General features: G+C 37.8%; 1 protein-coding gene across 2 annotated transcripts in view; it reads left to right on the top strand.

The window, feature by feature from the left end:
• The first annotated feature begins 242 nt into the window (after positions 1-242).
• The window catches only part of OPHN1 (oligophrenin 1), a 103047-nt gene continuing 78389 nt past the window's right edge, over positions 243-24900 (top strand). The window contains exons 1-2 of one of the 2 annotated variants that reach the window (XM_075184537.1): positions 243-650; positions 1701-1862. In XM_075184537.1, coding sequence (XP_075040638.1) covers positions 1709-1862 — 154 coding nt within the window. In that variant the 5' untranslated portion in view covers positions 243-650; positions 1701-1708. The remainder of the gene's footprint in view (positions 651-1700; positions 1863-24900) is intronic. The other variant, XM_075184538.1, reaches the window with a different exon arrangement.

Below are 24900 nucleotides of genomic sequence, written 5' to 3' on the forward strand. Positions count from 1 at the left end.
TATTTTCTTCACAGAAAAAGGTTAAAGCACTTCCCTGTAAACCTTTAAAGACTTCTAGATTACCTTTGTAAAAAACAACAACTCAGAAATAATAAAACAGTCCTAAAATCTACTTATCTGATCACGTAAGTGAATGCTAGGACTTTTACTGGGTAATCTGCATTTACACCACTTTTGACAGCCTGGCACCTTTTTCTATATTTAGAACTGTCTTCCTGACCACATAGTTGCGATTCCTATGTTACAGATTGTGTTTTTAGAAGGGAGCTGGAATTTTGTACTGCAAACCATAGTACTTCCTGGAAGAGACTAGGAAGCTGAGAGCACAGGCTGTCACTTTAAGAGGAGAGAAAGGCTGGAGAGGAGGAGGTGCCTTCTCAGTCAGGGCTGCCAGAGCTCAGGAGGAGGCACAGGGAAATCTTCCTGGCAGGAGCAGGGGACATTGCTCTGTCACTGAGAGGAGAAACCTGGACCGTTCTAGTTCCTTCGTCTTGGTGGTGGACATACTGAAATGAGAGTGATGTATGAGGACCCCCTTCTCTCCCTCATCACTGCACTGGTTGCCTGAAACAAAAAGACCCGAGAGACCCCTGAGCTCAGCATCCTCCTTCCCTGCACCCTCCTCATTTTGCACATTCTCTGGGAAGCAGGTATGCACCATCATTGTTCACCCACTCAATTATGGGTTTATGTTTATTCTTATTATTGCTGCTGCTGCAACAGCAGAGGCGTACTGTGCTAGGTAAACATGCATTTATAAACCTGAGTATGGCAGACCATTGATTGTACAGGCACAGCCCCATCATATGAAATGAAGGGCTACTGTGATGTTGTGTTTATCTGATGACCCAAAGGCTGTGAGCAGAGTGACTACCTGAGGAATAGCCACATAAGCTACAGAAATCAACAACCCACCCTGTTTTTAGTTATTTTGTGAGCTTTTCCTTGATGGTGTGGTTTTATTTATCACATTTTCTTTGATTAAGTAATTCTGGTTGAGTACATTTTCACAAAACAATGCAAATAACCTTCATTTTTAGCAATACATTAATGCATGCTAGAAGGGGTGATAATACTGTAATTATTGAAGGAATTTTGATATGTGCATAGTTGAATCCATGGATTTCAGATTCCAGGTTTCAAAGATTTGTACCTGGAAATGTCTGTTTCCTGTAAATATCAATATTAGTCATGTGCATTGTATAAATCATTTTTCTGTATATAATAAGAAATTATTTACATCTTCCTATTTTCTGGACTTTGTAAGCTAATAATTATTAGAGATGATTATTAAAAAATGTATGTTATGAAATTTAGTAAGTGTCATATTATGGGGATTGTAGTGTACCAATGTCCTCCAGAGATTCTTCCCAGTAACTTGCTTAGGAGCACCTGCTCAGCACCAAAATTGCGTCCCTGGAAACTATTTTAATATATTGGTCATTATCTATGAAAAGTAAACAAAAGGTTTATCTCAGTGTTTCTTTGTCTTGGATGGATTTAAGAGAAATAAAGCTTCCTGGTTTCAGGCTTTGCTCTGTGGTATCATCCACAGGTTAACAATGAATGAAATATCAAAGCCTCTCCTGCTGTTGTTGAACTGGAAAATCATGCTGACAATTGTAGTTCAAGGTCTGTTTGCCATCAACACATTTTTAAACTTTGTAAACCAGTGGTAATGTTCCATTTCTTGTTCGTAGGTGAAACAATGGCTCACCCTCCCCTGGAATTCAGAGATTGCTACCTGGACAGCCCAGTCTTCAGAGAGAGTTTAAAGGGTTATGAACAAGAGCTGGAGAGGACCAATAAATTCATAAAGGATGTGATAAAGGATGGAAATGCACTTATAAGTGCCATAAAGGGTAAGGGAAACTGTAACATCGTATAGAATAGATCTGAACTGTTTGCCTTGATAGAGGTTAATGGCTGCTATTGAGAAATACCAAATGAAACTATTTTTTTTCTTTAGTACAATAGCAGTGGGAATCCCATTTTATTAGCCAGAAAATGACATTTGGCATAATAACGTCATACTTTCTTTCTCGTAGTTAATAGATTGAGTTTTGTCATGTGAGTGGGTAATCTAGGCTTTTGTTGAACTACTACTCCTATAGTCCTTTAAAATGAGTTTAATATTATTTCCCATGTGTGCTTTCCTGTAGCTAAGAGGATATGCTCACAGATCACACAAACAATTAGATAAAAAAAAACTTTTTTTCTGTGGAAATATAATACAGCATTTGTAAGGATTTTTTTTTCATACTGTAAGCACATTACATGGAAGATATGGCTGCTATGTGTATTAACATAGTCTTGTTTACTGATGAATAGCTTGTCAACTATATATAGGGCCTTGTGTTTGTTCCCTGGACCTTTAAATGCATAGAGTGTTCTTAACTCAGGGTGTGTCTGGAAACAGAGGAGGGGAAAGGTGTGTTTGCAATACTAAAAAGTGACACAAGCCCGGGTAAACTAACAATAATGGTCATGCAAAAATACACAAACTAAAATGCAAGCTTTCACATGAAACAATAATGTGCACGATCCTGAATGACCTATACAAGGCCTGTTTATTATCTATCACTTTTTGCCACCAGTGTTCTACATTTGCTGGACAGAAGTAGCTTTAAAGATGTCGGCACGAAGATTGCATGCTACGTTAAAATATTTGGTTAATTCCCACTGTTTATTCAGTTGTACAATTCCACAGAACTCCAATAAAATGATAAATAATCCATCCATAAAAATTGTAAAGTTATAAATGTGGGAATGAATCAATGCTGCAATATTGTGCTGGCCATTGTTGTAGAGTGAAATGCTAATAATGAAGGATTTTGCTGTTCCTTTTCTGTGCGTGGGCTGCTGAACAGGTGGAATGAGACATATTTTTCCCATCTGGCTGTTGCAATTCTTAAGTCCTTGTTTTTAAACAGCCTAATTATACAAAGTAATGTAAATTGCACAATCAATAGAAGCACATTGAACATATGTTTTATCTGTTCTTTCAGATTTCTAGATGTGAGTTTTGGTTTGGACATTTGTACTTTGCACTCAGATGAGTCTTTTACAACTAGAGTGAGTTGCACATGCATGTCTACAGTTTTAAACATGCATGTGAAATAATTGCAGTACAATCATGCATTATATTTAGCATGTGTCTGGATTTACATAGCCGATTTGTTCACCAAAGTCCATAGGTACTATTCCTATGGTTGAAGTGCAATTCTCCCAGGTGTGTTCCCCATGCTTTCTATTCCAGCTGAGAGCTTCTGTTTGCATGATTCATTCAGGACTGTTACATTAATGGCTTTCTCAGTCTTGCAGAACCTTATTTCGCTACCTGAGCTTGAGTCCTGTATTTTCAATGTCCATAACAAGGATTTTTCTTTAAATCAAAACTATCACCATGATAAGACTCTTTTTTTTTTTTTTTTTTTTTTTTTATTTAACTTTTATGAAGTTTTATGTGTTGTATATAAAGCACAGTATCAAAGACAATGTCACCGAGTTCTCCTTTGGTTATATTGGAGTCCAGTCTAGGTCCATGAACTCGATATGAAAGATTAACTTCTCATGGCAGAAACCAAACTTGCATCAAGCATTGTAAGGCTGCATTAACAAATGTGGCCACTTCTGTATATTTTTCGATCATCAAGTAATTAAATTCACCGATATTACAAGTAATGGGGTGATCAGAGGTAGAACATTGAGCCACGTGTTAAAATGGGGATTGATGACAAGTGTGTTTTTTCATGTAGCACACAAATACTTGATAGCTTATTTGTACACTGAAATTTAAAGTTGATATTTGTGTGCTACATGAAAAAACAGTCAGTATTTAACTTATGTGCAAAACAGAACACTCATTTGCACCCCTTGCATTGTAACATGGTTTTGTCCAGGAGACTGAAATAAGAATCCTCTTCATTAAGATCCTTAATGAATCAGGCCCCTAATTACTTTACAACAAAGCAAAACCACTTGCCTGATGACTGTAAGACCATATTCCATGTCAACTAAGTAATGATGCCATGAATATTGCCACGGTAGTATAAGCAATCAAGTGTGTATAACTAAATAAAACAATATTAGGGTATAATTAAGTATGTAATTAAAGAAATCTAATGATATAATGATAAAAACATGTTATGATATAAAATAAAAGTAAATAAATTTGCTAAAATTTTAGCAGCAGAATAAGGAAGCAGCAGAGATAAATACATAAAAATCTGTGTGGACTGTACATATATTAATGAGCTGTGACCCAATATTTAGCGCAAAACTATACAATCAACTATTGAAGTGACATCATGTCTACATAAATTTGCATCTCTGGCAACTTGGACATTAATAAAGTGTTTTGGGTTCAAAGTGGTGATGTGATATACAGATGTAGCTGTTCCTCAGAGGGACACTACTAATTTTTGAGCTATTTATTGACCGAATACCATGTTAAGACCTAATTATCCAGTGCAATCACATCATGTACAGCCTTCTACCCCTATCCCCAGGTAATTATTACTCAAATATGTACCTGAGTAAGGACTTTTGGTGATTAGTAGTATGCGTGTTTACCACAAGTACTGATTGTAGTTTTCTTGCTCCAGGTACTCCACATTTCAAATAATGTGTGTCACAGTATGGGTTGGTGTGGAAAAAAGTGCTTTACTTGCTAGACTTTAATTCTGGAAGCTTTGCTATCTTCTGCTTCCTGTTACTGTATTTTAATATATTATGCTACAGGTATTGATACTATTAAATATGTTTATCTTTGAGCAGAGATGTCCCAGTACTTAAATGAAGAAGGCAGCATATACAGTATATTAGACCTACAAGGTTGGGACTGAATGCTATTTAACAAATAATGTAATAATATAGAGTATGTTGGATATCCGGTTATTTACACCCCTTCTAAATAGTGTGTTTAACAACTGAACTGTTATTGTGAAATGAAAATGTCTAGGAGCAACATCAGGTTAGCTGGAAAGCCACTTGCAGAAGGGGACCTCCGAGTGCTGAAGCAAAACTGGCTCTGGAAGCAACTTCAGCACAAAAACTGTTGGTCGGGAACTTCTTGGATTGGGTTTCTATGGCCATGTAGCCACACACAAGCCTCAGCGAAATGCCAAACTTCAACCAGAGTCATGAAAAGCGCACTGCCATTGGACCCTGGAGCAGTGGAAACTTGTTCTTTGAAATTCTGATTCACCATCTGGCAGTCTGACTGACAAATATGGGTTTGGTGGATGCCAGAAGAAAGACTCCTACCCAGATGCGTATTGCCAACTGTAGAGTTTGGAGGAGGAATAATAGTCTGGGGCTGTTTTTCACAGATTGGCCTGGGCCCCCTTAGTTCCAGTAAAAGGAAATTTAATCCTGCAGCATACATTAACGTTTTCATTGTGTATTTCCAACTTTGTGGTAACAGTTTGGGGAAGGCCCCCTACTGTTTCAGTGTGACAATGTCCAAGTGCACAAAGCGAGTTGCATCAAAATATGGTTTCCCAAATTTGGTGCAGAAGAACTGGCACAGAGCACTGACCTCAACCACATCAAACACCTTTGGGCCGAATTGATTTGCAGTCTGTATTCCAGGCTTTATAGCCCAACATCATTGCCTGATCTTACTAATGCTCTTGTAGTGAAATCTAGTGGCAATCCTTCCCAGATGAATGGAGGTAGTTATAGCCGCAAAGGGGGGAGGGGGTGGGAGCAACTCCATATTAATGCCCATGGAATGAGTTGTCCAACAAGTACATATGCGTGTGATTTTTCGAGTGTCTGCATTCTTTTGGCCTTGCAGTGTGGATTGTTGCATGTGAATTGCAGGCACCAGTTGAATAAGTTTATCCTAGTGTATTATGTGTAGGTTGTATTACATGTTTTATATGTTTTGATACAAGATTTTGATGTTTTATTGTGGGAAACTCAATAAAAATATACATGTAAACAACAGAATAGTCCAGTTTTATTCATCTTCAGATGCTTGCTGGCAACATTCATACTTTCCTGGGTACATTGCATATGAGTAAAATCGTTTGTGGAATAGATTTCTCAACATCCATAAGGACATGGTGGGATTCCCCAGGAACTTTGGTGTTGGGATTGTCCTAAGGATGTACTCTGTGGCAAGATTTGGATTTGGAATCCAGACGCCGTAATTTGTAAATAGTGTGAGTTTCCACTACAAGGATATGGATATATTCTATGCAAAGTGCGCAATATTTGTATTATTGATTTAAAGGTTAAGTACACTTTTTTTTATTTCTCTCTCTATTCAAAGATTTTAAGTCTATTTTGCAAGTTTAATATATATATATATACTATCCTATCCTATATCCTAGTACAGTGTTTCTTAACTCCAGTCCTCATGCACCCCCAGCAGCTCATGTTTTGAAGATTACCTTTTCGTAGATGTACTAAGATCTGACTGATTTATTGACAAATTATATAAAATCTAGTAGAAAGCTGTGACTATTTCATGTGGTGCATAACACATTTATTGGATGATGTCACCAAACATAGTGTACTTGCTTACAGACGTGCTCATTCAACTACAAAATCTGAATTAAATTGCTTGTACTCTATGGACCTCCCTTTGTACTAGCGGGATAAAAAAATAAAGCTCTACAATTCTTCAACTGCACGCTTCCAAATAGGTAGTTGCAGTAGAAGCTATACATGAAAACCCAGTGAGTTACTTATAAGTAGTACATTAAATGGTATACCTTGGAGAATTATGGTGATGAATGCATGAATTACAAGAACAAAATTTTATTGTACAATTTTATCGTTTACCAAGATACTTTATTTTTTCTGCAAGAGAATTTGAGGACCGTTTATGAAAACTGTTTCACTAATTGTATGTTCTCCCCATGTTTGCATGGGTTTCATCTGGACACTTTGGTTTCCTCCCACACTCCAAAGACCTACTGGTAGGTTAATTGACTGATTGCTGAAAAAAAACTAAAAAAAATTTAACCTTGTTTATGTTTATTTAGACTCTAATCTCTATTAGGGCAGGGACTAATGTAAGGCTGGGTACACAGTATAGATTTTTACAGCCAAAAACAACCGTTTTGCCCAATATCGCATTAGTGTGTATGCTTGCACAGTGAACATCAGTCGTTCCAAAGTACCTATTGTTGTTTCATTTGAGCTATAAATCTTGTTCAGCTATGGAACAACGTCCTTCCGATTCTGCAGTGTGTGTATCAGGATCTCTATAGGGTTTACAGAGTTATGATATTTTCAGCTGACGGTTATGACAGTTGAAGAGCACAGATCTGAGGGTAAATCTTTAAAAGCGTATAATATGTACACATGAATAGGCATGCTGCTGATTGGGACAGGAATACAGGTGGAGCACTTGGGCCTAAACAATTAAGGAATCAGCTAGAGCAATGCTTTGATAGGAAGCCTAAATAGCTGGGTTTGAGCTGTGGGTGGAAGACTGGTGCCAGTTAGGGATCTAACTGTAATAACCAGCGTTAGGGCTATGGGACGTTGTAAATCATTTGAATATGTTTGGTGTGACTGCTGAAGACACTGCAGAGACTATTATCCACCCTGAAAAGAAAATAAACAGCAAAGTGGTTCAGCATAACCTGTGTGAGGAGCAGTTTGTTTGGTGTGCTTTTCACAAAAAAAATAATTTTTATATATATTATATATACACACACTCTGTACTAGAAAATGACCAAATTTGGTTTCTATGGGCAACACCATCACTGTTTTCTTAAGTGTCTCCTGTTTTGTCTTACTAATGGCTTTTGCTGGATCATCTTATTGGTCAATATAATGCATAGTGGCTAGTGGTGGAAGTCATGGAAAGGAAATGAAGCAGGCAAGCTTAGCAAAAAGCAATACATGTCCGTGACTGGACTGCTATTGTTTATTTTGAGAATGTAATACTATGGTCCCTCTTTTAATATATATAATGTTCCATAGAATGTAAGTGTTCAATTTTTGATCGTTTCAGTGTTCTGTTTGATGCCCCCATCCACCACTTGGTGCTCAAGCTGCTGTGACCTGTTAAGGAGGGGTTACATATCCTCCTTAAATAACCTATAATTAAAGGTTGTCATCTAATTACTATGAAGATGCAGACTGAGTATTAGCCAGAATAGACTTGCCTTGCAGATAAAAATGCAGAGTGTGGTACAATAGTTGGATTTTCCCTCTATGTACCTAACTGATTACTAACAAAGAATAGATGTGCTGAAACCGTCTCCTTTCTCTAGCTAAAGCCACATATTTTTTACTTTACTTTGGGACTAATGGTTTTTATATAGTTTTGTTTTTGTGTTTTTGTTTTTTTTACCTATCTTATGAACTATTTGATATTTTAATAATGATCATGCACTATACAGAACTATTATTTAAAGAAAACCACAATTTCTAAGCACATTATTTGCAGTAAAGTGTATTGAACACTGCTGTTGGGCACTATTGTATACATTTTTAGGTCTGTGATGCCGGTGTCCTTACTTTTGATCTGTGCAGTGATGTGTGTCTATCATGTGTTTAAAAGACTGAATTCACTTTAAGTAATGCAGGCATACTTGGAGCATCAAACGTACATAGACAGTGCATTGAATAGAATGCTACTGAATGTATGCAAGTGTCTCAGAAATGTGAACTGAGCTGGAACTTAATCACATAACCACTAGCCAATATCCATGGTGTATTGCATGTGTTTAGTGTATGTAACACGCAGGAAAACGCGTATGACACTAGAAATCATTGTTTGCCCCGCAATCCTCTAGGGCCACCTCACTAATTGTTTGCTTACATATTGTTTAGCCAGAGACAGGTCCAACAAAAACCTAAGTTAGGGGTGTTTTACATCTCTCTGGAAACGTCCTTGCATCGGACGCCCATTAAAAGAATAATCTGGTAAATTTTCCTTTTGATGAAGTTCTTCTTTTTGGAGAAAAATTAGATACATAAGATGTCTGGTGGAAAATCAAACAGATTACCTGAAGATCGCAGAACAAGAAATGTTCCATCTTCATTCTCTCAGCAGCAGTTCAAGGATCCAAGGAGTTCTAAGCTGGGAAATCAGTATTATAGACAAAATGTCTATGCTGCACCTAGGCAGTCCTTTCTACCATTCAGATCTAAGGATGATGGAACAAGTCAATGACTATTGTCAGGAGCAGCCCTCAATGACATTAAATGGGGACAGAATTTTACATTTTTCAGAGTTGTGGACCCTCTCCATCCAAGATCAATGGGTGTTGGGCATTATAGAAAGGGGATACAGAATAGGATTCAGTAATTCCCCCAAAGGAAATTTCTTTGTCCAGTCAGAAATGTTGCAGACTGTTCCTTATCAAGAAAGCTTCAAGTATGTACATGTGAAACATTTTCAAATGGAATCTGTGAACTCCATTGTAATACAGCACAGAAAATTTCACAGGTTCTGAATAATGGGGCACCGGTTTCATTTTACATTCCTACCTTTTTTGGCCAGCGACATCCCCAAGATATCTCACCAAGGTGTTAGATACATTAGTAGCAGTATTAAGGAAACAAGAAGTCAAGATATGGCCATATCTGGATGACATGCTTGTAGTGGGCAGAAAGAAGAGTCTGGCTCAGAACAGCCCAGGTATTTTTAATTTTGTTTTACAGCGACATGGATGGGTAATGGACAAGAAAAAGAGTCATCTTGTACTAACACAGCTGATGAGAGATCAAATAGACACCACACTCAACAGAATGTAATTGTCAGAAGAAAGATGTGGCAAGGCATGTACAGACTCTTTATCGTACAGACTCCTTATCATACAACGACAAGGAAAGGACTGTGGCTGAAGGGAATGTTTTCCTCAGTAATAGGAGTAGTCCTGTGGGCAGGTTGTCACATTAGAGAACTCCAACTAAATCTCTTGAAGTGGGATCATAAAAAGAGCCCATCTTCAACAAAAGATAGCACAAAGTTCATGGTCACAGGAAGAAGATGAATTGCATATAAATATCTTGGAAACGAGTGGTGTGGAAAGCAATTCAATATTTCCAGTATCAATTGCAGGAAAAACATATAACCGTATACTCTGACAACAGAACTCTAGTCGCCCTTATAAATAGTCAGGGAGGAACCTGAAGTAGAGCAATGATGGCAGAGTACATAAGTTCTGCTTTGGGCAGAAAATAATGTACACACGCTATCAGTATATATCAAGAGATGGGATGCGCCACGATATAGTAGCACTAGAAAAACACACACAGATGGCGGTTAACGTTTTACTTCAGTTTAATTAGCTTCAAAGTTGTATACATGAATAATAAAAGCAATATATTTGCTACCAATTAGATCTAAAAGTTAGAAAACATATAAATGTTCAATCATATAAATATTGTGTGTCTGGCCAGTACACTAAATATATGTTATACTCATTGAGTTTATATATTCAAAAAGTGACAAATGAAAAAAAAATCCGGATAATCACAAAAAATATGAGGTAAGAGATAGCGGAGAGAGTGTACAAGGATGTTTGGTAGTCTTATCTTGACACTATATTTTCTCCTATAAAGATACTAATAACACGTCTGGTTGGAGCTCAATTGGTAAAAAATAAAACTTTAAAAAATGAAATGAAAAATATAGTATAAAAAATAGACACAAAGTGCCTCTTACTGCGGAATCTCCTTCAATGATATCGGAAAAGCGCTATTTAAGCTGCTGAACTGGTGATGAGCTGCATTATTTTCACCGCTAACACTCTACTCCACAGCGTGGTGAAATATCCACACAGACCCCCACAAAACGGCCTGACAAAAAGGTGGAACCACAGTAGATCCACGTTGCAACAGCTGGATGCCTGTTCCGCTCAATGTGATCTTAGTATGTGTCCAGATTCGATGTTATATTGCAACACCAATTGGTGAACAGAATGTCCCAATGACACTGTGTCCAATGTTCTGTAATCTGGATGTGAGGCCAAATATACAAGCTGGGCAGGATGTGTGATATATATATATATATATATTAGTAAAATTGGGTCCCGTGTGGTCTGATCAAATGCTCAAAATACCTGTGAGGTACACTTTTGTGTGGAGATTCGGTGATAGTACCCAAATGAAGGAAAAGTTGGTGGATAATAGTCCGCTAAGTAGATTGATAATTACAAAGTTGAAAAGAGCGTCTTCATTCACCTACTAACGCGTTTCGTTAGCTCTGAGGCCAACTTATTCAAAGATAGTCTGTAGGTGTTTCTGTTGGTATTTATAGAGGAGCCTGTTTGCATTAATTGGGAACTGATGTTTCCAATTATCAGCTTGATTTCTTTTTGCATATTATACGTGTTTAAAGGACTCTCCATTTGAGATATCTTAATATGCATGTGTATCTTTTATTTGAAGCTTAAAATCAATGTGGTCTGAGATCCAATATATTCAGACTAATAGAATGTATATATATATCTATCTAAAAGTATCACATAGGAATTTCACATAAAGATCTTCTTATCACGCAATCAGTAGTACATGTGCAGTGAAGCAGTCAGACAACAATCCGTCCAGAGGAGTGGAGTCTGAATCAGAAAGTATTCCAGCTACTAAGAAACAAATTTGGACTTCCAAAAGGAGAAGTAATGGCAATACACTGCAATGCCAAAGCAGACAGATTTCTCTCTCTGCACAGGAAAAAATAGTTGCTGTAGCACTTCCATCGCCGCCCTTACCCCCCCTTCCAACTAGGACACATCTTCTGCCTCCAATTCCTTTCCTTCCTTGTATCCTGAGTAAAAAAAAAAAAAGGAAAAAGCTGAAGTGATAGCTTCCATTTTTTTCCCGAGGTATGCATTCCCCAATAGCATGGGAAATGCTCGGATAAAGGCCATGCCTCTAACTTTTTGGTCAGATTTACGAAATTAAGGTTCAGTTCTACATCCTAATGTAAAACACCTAGATTTATTGGCTTGAAGATTGAGGGGAAATGCTCAGAAATAAAGGATTTCTGAATCTGCGATCAGTATACTCTTGCAAGCTAGGAAAAATCATTCTTTTGTTATCTGCTACAGAATATAGAAAATAGTTCTGTCTTGGGGTAAGCCTAAAGTTAATCCAAGTTCAGTGACTATTCCATACATCTTAGACTTTCTATAAGATGGACTTGCTTGCATTAGCCACTCTAAAAGTACAGTTGTCGGCACAAAGTGTCCTGTTGGATACCAAATTAGCTTTGAAAGAACTAATGACATGGTTTTTCCAAGCCGTGTAAGGGATCTGTCCTTCTGTGGCACCATTGGACCTCTATTTGTTCCTCTATATAGTAATGCATGATTTGTTTCAAGAAGTACCAGTGAAATGGATGACTTTAAATGTGTTCTTTCTAGTGGCAGTGACTTCTGCCAGGAGAATTGGGTAGCACAAGCACTATGGTGCAGGGAATATTTCCGTAATATATATTCAGGTAGAGTGGTTTTGAGAGCCAATCCTGCTAAATATACTCCTTCTAAACAAGCTGTGTCGAGATGGATCAGAGAAGTGATTGTACAGGCATATAAGAGAAGTGGACAGCCAGTCCCTGAAGTACTGAAAGCACATTCGGGACGAGCAGTAGCTATATCGTGGGCAAAGAACACTCGGGCTTCTGGGGCAGAGTTGTGGAAAGCAGCAGGATGATCAACCTTCCATACTTATTTCAAGCCAATCTTACCTGGATGTTTTATCAGGACATTTGCAATACATTCTTTATGCAGCATATACTGGCTAATTGGTTCTTTTATTGTCCCCCCTCTATGTAAAGGGACTTTGGAAAAACCTAGTCCAGACTTTCAAAGTCAAGTATGAATGGTCAACTTTATTACTCTTCAAGCCAGTTTTACAGTGTGTATTTTTGTTTTGATTATCGCTTCTCATTTTTTATTTACTCACCATTTTAATTTTATTAATATTTATTACACTTTTTTTACTTCTCTAGTGTCACTATATTTTAGAGTCCTTTCCAGAGATAATGAGTCATCCATTTCAGTCCTTGCCCTATCGGAAATTACAGATAGCCACATACATTGTATTAGAAACCTATTTACCTACCAATATATGTTCTTGGGCTGTGGGTAGGAAACTGGATCATCCGGATGAAACCCATGTGAACATGGGAAGAACATGCAAACTCGTCACATATAGTGCTCTAGGATTAAACCCATGTCCCCAGCAATACTACCACTGAGGCTTTGTGCTTTGGTAGCATTATAAACTATTTTTTTAGATTTTTGTAGTGTAAATTGATTTGCTTTTTAGAAGTAGGAATGCAATTTAATGGATCACACAACCCTGAACACTCAATTCACAACATGCAATAACAGAAGCCCTTTGACAGCCAAAGTGGTAACATAAACTTGCTTACACACACACTGTGTCAGCTAAAACCCTTTTTTTGTCTGTTCCACAAAATAAACAACTAAGTCCATCGCTAATGAAATACATGTTAAACTTCCTTCTTTTTGTTTGGCAGCAATGAGTTTATACATTCTGCTTGTTTTAAAGGGTATGGTGTTGTGTTTTTTTTTAAAGCTGTTGCAATGTTCCTTTCTAACAATAAGTGTGCCAATTTGCAAACTGAAGATACAAGTAACTTATTTTGTTTCAAACTGGAACTTGTGTATTACAAGGAAAGATGAGGCAGCTGTAAATTAAAAAGTATATGAGAGAGTTTTATGACCTGTATACCAGCAGTTGGCCCACAACCTTGTGCCTTTTTATATGGTCATTGAACGCCAATGACTTGCAATGTTATATTTTATGGTGGGTAGGGAAAGGGGAGGGCACATAATTCCTATTGCATTGGTGATGTAACATGACATGGTCGCTATATTTGAGAACTGGTGCACAGGACTAGCACACATAACTGTGACACATAACAACTAGATGTTTGCTTTCATTGTTGTCCTTCTAAGAGAAAATTACAATATCTGATTGCCCAGTCCAAACAACTTTTTCCTGTAAACAATTTTTCATCCATGTTTGCCAGTATTTAAGGGTTCTATATGTGAATGCAGATAAAGAAATGTAGGCATTGTTTGAGTTGTGTGGACTATCCAAGGCTTAATGCCCACTGGTATTTGCAAATGCCAGTGAAAGGCATGTCATAGAAACACATTTCACGTGTTAATTGTTTTTTTATCACATTCAGGTGGTAAATGACAGTCGCCTAGTTGCCTCTGATGTGTTCACATTGTAAATGTAAGTGAATGGAGCAGGCAATGCTCCTGAACACAAGTGGGTATGGAGTCCTTATAGGCAATGCTGTCTAGTTTTACACTCCGTTAAAAACACTAGTACAACACAGTAATTTGACATCACTCTGTATGAGGACTAGGACACACTCAACCTGCAGCCTTTTGCTTTCATATGATTTTGATCTTGTGAATTTCAATATCCTTAAATTCTACTGTGTGGTTGGGGTGGTTACTTTTTTATAGATATATCTATCTTTTACAGATTATATATTCTCCATGTAATACAAGGACAAGTGCAAGAGTGTTTCTATATGCAAAAAGATGGAAACCGATTTCCACTTATTTTAGCTTCGTTCCAATATGCTGTGAAAGGAGCACCAAAGGAGAATGAAGATCATTGACCACTTTATGAGAAACTGAATGTTCTGTGAAAACTATTGGCTAATCATGTACTGGAAAGAGAGTGGCATGCACTAGTCTGCTTAGACCGTAGTCTGTCATTTGTTTGCATATAAACTCTGAAATCATTGAACACCATGCAAAATGAAAGCAATCTCTGCTAGTGCTACAGAGAGTTACTCATCCTTGTACTTATGTACTGAATAACTTTATAAGAGGCATCTAATCATGATTTTGAAAGTGACTGTTTTACATTCTCAGCTTTTGCCTAGTGCCAGCTAGTGATCGAAAGTGGGCTGCTTGTATTTTGGGTTTATTGGTCCTTTAATAACCTCTGAATGGCTTCAGCAAAGAAGGGGTTGTGCTTTGTGAACACCAGCATTGATCTTGCTGGTGGATGCGCTCCGAAAGAGAAAACAGATTCACTCCCAGAAGAGTAAGTTTTGATTGAAGTAGCATAAAAAAGGGAGCAAACAAAGAGGATGTTGTATGTGGGACACTCTGCGTCTGCTACTGCCTTCGCTGAACAACTAGGCCCTTGTTTACCTTAGTCAAAAAAAGAACTTTTTAGCAGCCAAGGTTACTGAGGGAGCTGCTGGATCCCCATTCACTGCAGGACCAGATGTGTCCTGACATGAACAGGGTCTGTGGCGTCATACAGAGGGTGGCTACAGACTGTCCTGTGTGTTACCCTACCACTTGTGCATATATTCACTGTTCATTTGAACGTCCGCTCTATTCCTAATGATCAAACCATTTCATTAGGGATATTAATATATCACTAAAGAGCCATTAAACCTTAAATACTAGATGTCTTGTTTAAAAAGGCAACTAATAACACAATTTTTTTTTAAGAACATATCTAAACTGAATATATTTGAATTTATCCCAACTGACGATATTTGTGGACTAATTCTTAAGGGAATCTTTTTTTACCAACACTTCCTGTCTGAGGGGCATAAACTGTGGGCATCTCTAAGGCTAAAATACTTGCTCCTACATTCACAGCAAATGTAAATACAATGCCAGACATCTCAATTTGCTAGGAAATGTTTACATGGTATTAATGACTCTCTTAGGATTTGTACCCATTAAGTTTTGTGGGGTTTTTTTTAACACAAAAGCATTAAAATGTGGAAGTGAAAAAGCATGTCAAATACATTTGATACTCATTTGTTACTAGTGTTTTGAGGTCATTAGAGGTCACTGTAGACTTCAAATATGTATTTAAGTAAAGGCAAGCTCTTTTGGAGGAAAAAAAAAACAATGCACCAGGACACTAGGTAAAAATGTGGATTGTGGTGTTGGCAATGGATTCTGTTTTCAGACCCATTTAGATGCATTCTTCTCTTGTTAGAAACACTAGTAAAGGCATAATATTTTTGCCAGTGGCTGTGATGCCTTGTATGTTGTAAAACAACACCTGCAAAATGCAAACCTAGACCATCGCTACAACCCATAGTATTGCTTGGTTTGCAGACCAAACCGCTTAGTAGTTGTAATACTTTAAACCTTTTTTAGTTTATATTTTATTATATCAGGGTTTCTCATTGTCGCTTCTTATGTACTGCCTGTAAATATTTGTCAGATACCACTAGTGTAACTTTTTTTGCTGATGTCTGTTATTTATTTTTATTAAGGGACCCCCTAAAATTTTATGGAATCCTTATTATATACTCAAAGTGAACTGAGTTCTCTTTTTTTTTTTTTTTTTTTGCGTTATTTTGAGTTAAATTCAAATTACAAGGGACCCTGCAGTTTGCAACTTTGGAGGAGTGAGTTTTGCCACCTTAGTAGGCTGTGGTTTCTCAATCATACACACCATAACAAACCATAATATGCTTAAAATATAAGTCTGGAAATTCACACATTAAGAGATATAAGTTGCTTGGTGAGTGTCTCTGAAGTGTCCTGGCTGCACTGTCAAGGTAATGCCACTCCTAATGAGTTTGATCAGTCCTAGTGCCCTGTGTAGTCTGGTAGCCTGAGTGGTCTGTGCAGAGATGGCGCAGGGAAAATGTCTTAAATGTTTGATTTTCAGGACTTCTGAAACCCTGGCAACAGGGTTTTTAAATGATCAATTATAAACTGTTAGATTATGCTTCTTATATCCTAGTAAAGATTATACAAATTTGCTGTCCCCTATGAGCCTACTTTTTTAACACCACAATCCTTGGCGACTTTCTTGCTGTCCATATTTACATATCTCAAACAAAGTATATGACCTAATATTGAAGTCCTTTCCGTGTGTCTGTGTATGTGCTGTTAATGTGTATACATGCAAAATTGCAGCACATCCTTATTTACATGAAGATCATAAAAAAGAAAAAAAAAATACACAAAGAATCATGTTTTATTTCCTTTTTTGTTTGTTTGTTTTTTTTGTAATTGAACATATTGTAAAACCTAAAATACATGTTATAACAGTTTATTTTGTGAGCTATCATGGCAATGTCATGAGATTTAGGGCACTTCCAGTAACACTGATACCATTTTTACACTGCTGCCTTGGCAATATCCTGTGTTTACGGACCCAGGATATTGCCAGGTGACCGTGCAGGACACCCCTGAAAATTACCAGGTAGACCGTGTTCACACATCCATAGCAACATCACAAAAGTAGCTGTGATTGGCTACTGTGATGTGTGCTGGTTGTATAGCGTTATTATTAGACCAAAATCCAGTTGACTAGAGAAAGAGGAGGTACGCTAGTTTTGTGCTTTTAGACATAAATCCTTTTTCAGTATAGTAATAAATAATGCCTATGTAGTGTGTTTACACTTTAATCCAGACTTTCCTACTTGTTTTGTCATTTATATTTTAATCTGTGCTTTGTCTTTGATTTGCTGGTACCCTTCTATTGCCTGTGTCATGGAATACAATGTTGAAGCTAATCTAGCCTAGGCAGACGTTTCCTATAATTGATTGATTAAATGCTCCACTAATGCTAATCTTACAATACAAGTAATTTTCACAAAAACGCATGTAAAGCCTCTTATACCATGGTATATGTGTGTGTGTTAATGAGCTTGGCATAAGCTATTGTCTTTTTCCATTTCTCCCTCACAGGTTCAGAGTGGCTTTCTGCCAGGAAGTCTGTATGTAGAAATGACTACTTCCTCATACATGTCCTTTTTTAGTTAATTTGTTTTTAATTTTATGATCCCTGAAAACATTTGCATGTTTAATATTACCAATTTACATTATAGGTTTACCAGTCCTGTTAAATTTGTTTTTCACCCTTTTTATTCAATGTTTTTTACATGTACTAATGCAGATTCTGATTCATTGTTTTCAGTCAATGGGCCTGAATCATTGAGGAGAGCAAACCAAAAAAAATGAGTAAATTTAATCCTGGACAAATCATGTTACAATGAAAGTGGTGCAAATTAGTTTATTTGCATATAGGGAAATGCTGGCTGCTGTTACATGTAGCACACAAATACTTGATAGCTTTATTTTTACACTGAAATGTAAAGTTGACCTAGGACATGTCCTACCACAATTATAAATATGTCCCCACATTTTAAATGTACCTCCCCTCCAATGCAACATGGTTTTTCCAAGGTGCGAAGTACTCCTTTTTTTTTTTTCTTTGCTTTCCTTAATGACTCAGGCCCAGTGTGTCTGGCTTCATATTGAGGTTTTCATCAAAACCTTTGTATTATCCATAATGTACATTCATACCTTGCTTCTAGGAGATGTAAAGGTTGGGTATGAAAAGAAAAGGTGGACTTGACTTCATGACTAGAATCATCTCTGTGCAAAAGTGAACTATAATCTTGACCATACAGAGATCTTTATTTTTGTGGGTAAGACATGTCTGCATTACATGCAGATTTGTGTCTTGTTGTATCCAAGGACAATGAAAACACTCAACTTTGCTTGGAGCAGTGGTTGTGGTACAATGTTTTCCTGTGAAGGAATATTTCTCCTTTTAGCATTTTTTAAAGGATATGTCTATTGAAAACAGTATGGTATATCCGTAATGCACTCCACATTGCATCATTATTACATCTGAATTAATGAAGCTATTACTATTCATTAACTTTATGAAATATGTTTTAATATTGGAATCAATTAAGTGAGAAATTATATCCATAATCCTTCTGCTCAGGGATTATAATACTTTATTGGATAATAAAAAAATATATCTGTATGCTTGTGTATAGGGGTACATTTGGGAATTAATCATTAATTACATCAGCTATAGGTGCAGTTTTACCGCTATTCTATGTATATGTTAAATTAAACCTGCCTTCCCTTAAACCCCATTGCATTACCAATCAGCTTCACTTAAAAATGTGCAAAATGGGTGGATGAAAGATTTCATTGTCCCCATTTGCTGAAAGCCTTTTACACTCTTGTCATTTTCACAGTTTACCTTATATTTCCCTACATGCAAAAATAGAGAAAATAAATTCATTTGCACCACTTGCATCGCAACATGGCTTGTCCAGGAGTAAATTTGCTCCATTGCGTTGCTCTTAATGACACCATGAGTTGCTGGTGCTCCAGTTGGCCTACAGTCGGATGAGCTGCTCCTGGGCTTAGCAGGTGTTTTAATAGGGAAGGAACATCAAGAGAGGCTTCATGACAGCATGGAGCCGCCCAAACACCACATGACTAGCCTCTGCTTTGGAACTCTACTTCACACAGCATCACCTTAAAATCTGGTCTCTCCAGACCACTTCCTTCTGGCTCTGCTTCTCTGCGTCTAGCTGCCATTTCTCTTCCCTTGCATTCTTTTTGATAACTGCTGAAACCTCATCAAGCATGCCACTTTCCTGGTGCATTATAGCACTGAACGTTGGGAAGCCAAGACACTCCTCACTGACATCACTTGTCAGACACAACTTGTGTTCTTTCCTCTGCCCTTGTCTCCATTGTAGGTAATGGTGAGAGGGTCCTGCCCCTAACAACACACTGTGGAGTATTTATTTATTTTTCTCTGCCAGATACTTAGTATCAAGTGTACAACCATGCATGAGACTGATCTAGAGGAATGCCCAGGTTTTGATATGTATTAATGACTAGTAAATGTATCGATGTGATTTCTGCTTGTGTGAAAAGCAAAGAAATCTGCAGGACATCTAAACTCTGGAGAATCTTTTTAAAGACACTCTAAACTCTTTTTGTTCATTTACTTGTGCAGGATAATGTATATACTATATGTAATTGTATGCTATCCAGTTTGTTCAAGTTGTGATTAATATAATGGTATTGTGTAATAAAATGTAGTGATTTTGTGACATGTTAAAACAGTGGTTTTGTAGGCCACCTAAATTTTGCAAACACAACTAAGGAAACAAGCAACAAGAATATTAATTGGTTAAAGCTGTACTACCGCCAACACACTGTATTTCACTAGACTTCTTTCTCTTCTAGCTGTTGTGCCCATTTTTCCTTGGGGTCCATTGGTTCTGTAATGCACAACAGGCAAACCAATTCCTTGACCACTTTAAAATGGCAAGATGGGGGGAGAGGGGAGCACAGCCTCTTGATTGCGGCTTGTGATTGGTCCTTTCATTCACAGCCCTGCATAAAACCTGGACAATGTGTATGAGACTACCCAGAGGACGTCCTTGGGTAAACTACTGTACAGAACAGTCTCCAGGGCTCAGGCTAAGGGAGGGAGGTGATTAGTAAAATATAACGTACAGCTAGTGGAGCAACTAAATTTCTCCCTCCCCAATAGTCTTTACAGTTTGTATATGATTATGCAATTAACTGTGGCACATCCGTGTCTATTCTTTCCAGCACTGTGTTTGTGAAATAATAGGGGAAACCACAGGATTTCTTTCTCTCCTCTGCCTCACAGCGATATGACTGGTCTAGGCACTCATCTCTAAGATTTTGCCCAGCGATCCCTCCCTCGGCATTATGTGCTAAATGTTAAGTCCTGCACTCCTCCATGCTATTTCACTTCTAGGGCCTAAGTTATTAAGGAGAGAAAGGCAAAAAAAGAAGTAAATTTGATCCTGGACAAACCATGTTGCAATTGAAGGGGTGCAAATTAGTTTATTATTTTGCCTGTAAGGAAAATAGTGGCTGTTTTTTTCATCTAGCACACAAATACTTGATGGCTTTATTTTTAAACTGAAATTTAAATTTGATCTAGGACATTCTCTATCCCAACTATAAATCTGTCCCCACATTTTAAATTTACCTCCCCTCCAATGCAACATGGTTTTGCCAAGGTGCAAAGTTATTCCTTTTTTTGGCCTTGCTCACCTTAATGACTCAGGACCCTAGTCTCTACTAAGAAGGGGAGATGGACAAGGATAGAGCACAGTTAATCCTATAATAATGACATGTAAAGGAGGGGATAAAATGAGTTTGTAATTGAAGTTACCTTTTAGTTTTACATTGGACACATGCAAAGGGAACACACAAATGGTGTGAATGTCTCCTTAAGATAGCATTGTGCCTTGATATATTTAGATATATGTGGTCATTAAGTTAGAGCTAGAAAGAGTTAATGTTACGGATTCAACAGAAGGAACCTAAATTTCCACCCTGGCCAGTTGCAGAGCTCTCACGAGGTGTTACTGGAAAATCCTAGTGCATCCTGTGTGTGCCGTGACAGATCTGAAGACTGATATACAAAGTAACACCAATTGAACTGAAAAAAAGCAGGTTTGTCAAGGTTACACCTTTTGTGTATTTATTGTGAAACACACAGAAGGACAGCAGAAATCCCCAATATTAAAATCTGGAGTATGATGAGGGGGAAATAACAGCAATTCCTTTCTGACGCCAGTAAATAGTCCCTTTTCCTGATGTTCCTTTGCCAGGTTTAGCAAAAGTATATACAAGTGTAAAAGTTCCCATTAACAGGGTTCTTTTGCTTTATTTTTTTGGTTGAATGGTAAATACCAAACAAAAAGCAACCTGCAGTATCCTACTTTTTATGATCAAAAGTGTAGTTTGTTTCGAGACTTTGTATTTGTCAGGTAGTATAAGATTTACATTTATTAAAAAGAACATTAAACAATATGTAATCCCCTGACACTGTGTGTGGAAGAAGGTGGGTGCATGGGTAGGTACTGCACCTCCTCATCTAATTCTCTGCCCGGGCTAGCTCTTGGGTGTGGGCATAAGTGACCAGAGGGTCCCCACACATAACTGTTTTACAGCAATGTCTATTAAGTGTGGCCAAGGTGTTGTTGTATGGTGATGCAGTGCAATCGTTGTTGCAGTAAGTTGGCCACCAGACAATCTCTACATTGCACAATAGAAACTCACTATTTACACGCCTTCACCCTAGCACAGTGGTTCCCAAACTTTCTCAGTTCAAGGTACCCTTATTGTCACCATAATTTTTCCAATACACCCCTAAGCCAAAATAATTACCAGATAGACTTGATTTTTTTAAGTAGTTGGGTCAAAAAAAGTAAGAGAAATATTTAGGTTCACATTATCACACTGCGCCCCTTCACGCTGTGCCCTTCACAATATCACAATGTGCTCCATGTCTTTTTAACCCTGCGCCCCTTGTCTTACCTTTTTTACTTGCACTTCTTTCTTGTGTTTCTGTCTTCTATCTTAAGTCCCCTCACTGCCTCGCTCTTCACTGAATGTCGGTCGTAATGACGTCATGCCCGACATTCAGTGAGAATAGAGGAGGGCGCCGTAATGTAAGTTGTTTTTGTTTTGCTCGGCCGGCAGACAAACGGGCAGTGGCAGGCAGAGGGCGCCTATCACGCTCGCCGCCGGCCCTGGCTGCGGTACCTCTTTGTGATCGGTGCTGCAGCATACAGTTTGGGAACTGCTGCTCCAGCACATTCTTACATGGTTGCACTAATAAAGTTAATATATACAGTTCACAATCACATATACATATCCTGTGTTCCCCTGCATAGTTCTTTGTTGTTTTTCAGTTCTATCTAACCATGCTAGTGTTCACTCCTCCTCTGCAAGGAATAGCATCACTCACTTGTTTACTGTCTCTGCGCCCAGCAAGGATATCTCTGTGTTCAATCACTCAGATGTTGTTTTTCTGTTATACTGCTACATACTGTTATTTCCACTTCAAATATGTCCCATTTCACTAATATTCTCTGTCCTGATGTATTGTTGCCCTTGTGGCAGCAAGCCAAGGACCCGCTCCCCAGATTTTAATGAGGATCCCAGGACCTCATTCCCCCTTATGTTGGTAACTAAACCGTACCGGGTGTGTCTCCTCTGAGTCCTAGTGCCGAGGCCACAAATTCGGTCACCAGGAGGTGTGAATGTCAAAACCCGAGCCATTTAAGACTCTAGAGCAGGGGTAGGCAACCTGCGGCTCTCCAGGTGTTGTGAAACTACAAGTCCCAGCATGCTTTGCCAGTAGATAACCAGCAGAGAGGTGGCAAGGCATGCTGGGATTTGTAGTTTCACAACACCTGGAGAGCCACAGGTTCCCTACCCCTGCTCTAGAGGCTTGCTTCAGGGTCCTTCAGTAGCAAATAGGTTAAGTCTATTGAACACTTAGGCAAGGCAAATTTCACATTAATGGATTGCAAATAAGACTTACTCTCTCTCTTTTTTTTTTTTTTTTTATTAACAAGAAATAGTGTATTGGATACAAGATATGTATATTGGGTAAAAAGAATAAAAGCTCAACAAGTATCACTCTACAATTCTCTGACATTTATTGTGTATAGGGGTTTTTACGGTGCATATAAAACATGCTCTATAACAAGGGGCACTAATGTTAATAGAAATAGAGGTAATGACGTCAAATGTTTTATCCTGCATGGTGCCCAGCAATTTGATTGAAATCGCTGTGCATGTGTGTTCAGCACGTTCCAGTACTTTGTATTAGAATTGGTTGGGATTTCTGCTGAGCAGCCTCTGTAATTATATCTGAGTGATGAAGGTTGTGCACATGGTTAGAAATTAGTTATCAGGAGATAGGCAATGGTATACCATTTGAGCATCATTTCTATCACTGTACTGTGTCCCTCTTTCTTATAGCTTACAAAATGGCATTGTCTTTTGTTGGAAGGTTTTGGTATTCTTTAAGAGTTTACCTTGTTTCTACAGTTGTAACATATCTGTCATGCTATTTTTCTTTGTAATTTTCCATTGTAAATATGTAATATCCCTGCAGTTCTCTTCATTAGGCCTGTTCACAGTGTTGCCTTAAATATTTTGATTTCTATAAAAATTGCTGAAATGTTTATAAATTACATTAGTTATCCTTTAAATCCATCTGAAAATGTAATGGGCTTAACAGATTTTTGTCATTAACCCTCTGATGTCTCATGATTTTAAGCTTTGTTTGGTGGCTTGGGAAGCCCCTGCGTGTTCTCACTGTTCCTGTGTACTTTGGAAGATCTTTCAGTACAGACCGTAAATGAAAAACAGCTTTTCTAATTCTGTGTTTATGATCGCTCTGGAGCATTTTTCAGTGCTGTTTAAGGATATCTGGAGGGATTTCCCTCCACTATCTGCTGTATACAGAGATTAATTATGACCAAAGACTCTGTAATCATCAATTTCCTGTGTTCCACAATGCCCAGCAGGCGCCTCTGTTAGGGAAAGGGTTTTAAAATCCTTGCAGATATTTGAAATCCCAGTGTCTGCACAGCCCATTAAAAAAACAAAACACAAACCACCCACACTTCTCCTTAGAGTAGTCTTTGAGCTAAACACGTGCCCCTAGATATATCAAGTCTGTGTCATAGCATGTGCTGTCCATATGTAGATATCCCGATGGAATTCCAAATTGAATGTATTTTTTGTTTTGTTTCTTGGTGTTTATGGTAGCACTTTACTTTACTACAATAAGAAATTTGTTCTTCGAACATCCTCGTCTTTAGTTAACATTCTGATCAGGGGTCTGTTTAGAGCTAATTCTTTCTTGACATAGTACATTGCTAATTTTCACAGCTCTCTAGATGCTTTCATGTGTACTGCAGAAACATTAATCGTATTGTTTCTTGCATACTCATGTTCTGAGCTAGCTAGGGGCACATATATCTGTAGTTTTTCAAAGGGAGACTATGCTGTGTCAGTCATCATTATCAGTTGCCACTTCTACCCTGTAGTTGCTGTAAATGATATGGAAAATGTAAGTGAATGTAATTTGATAGTTTTACAATGAAGGCAGTAGTTTAAGTGTTTTTATGGCATTCCACCGTATACCAGCCCACTTTAACCACTGTTATAATGACAAATGGAGGGACACCTTCAATATCTCTTCTGTGTCATCTTATTTAGTAAGGAAAATACTATGAAGTGTACATATATTGTTGGTTTAAAACAAGATATGTCACAGTATAGTGTCGCATTTTAATGCTAAATTTAAAGACCATCACAAATT

This window comes from Mixophyes fleayi, chromosome 9 (assembly GCF_038048845.1).
Source record: "Mixophyes fleayi isolate aMixFle1 chromosome 9, aMixFle1.hap1, whole genome shotgun sequence".
In the NCBI taxonomy this organism is placed as follows: domain Eukaryota; kingdom Metazoa; phylum Chordata; class Amphibia; order Anura; family Limnodynastidae; genus Mixophyes; species Mixophyes fleayi.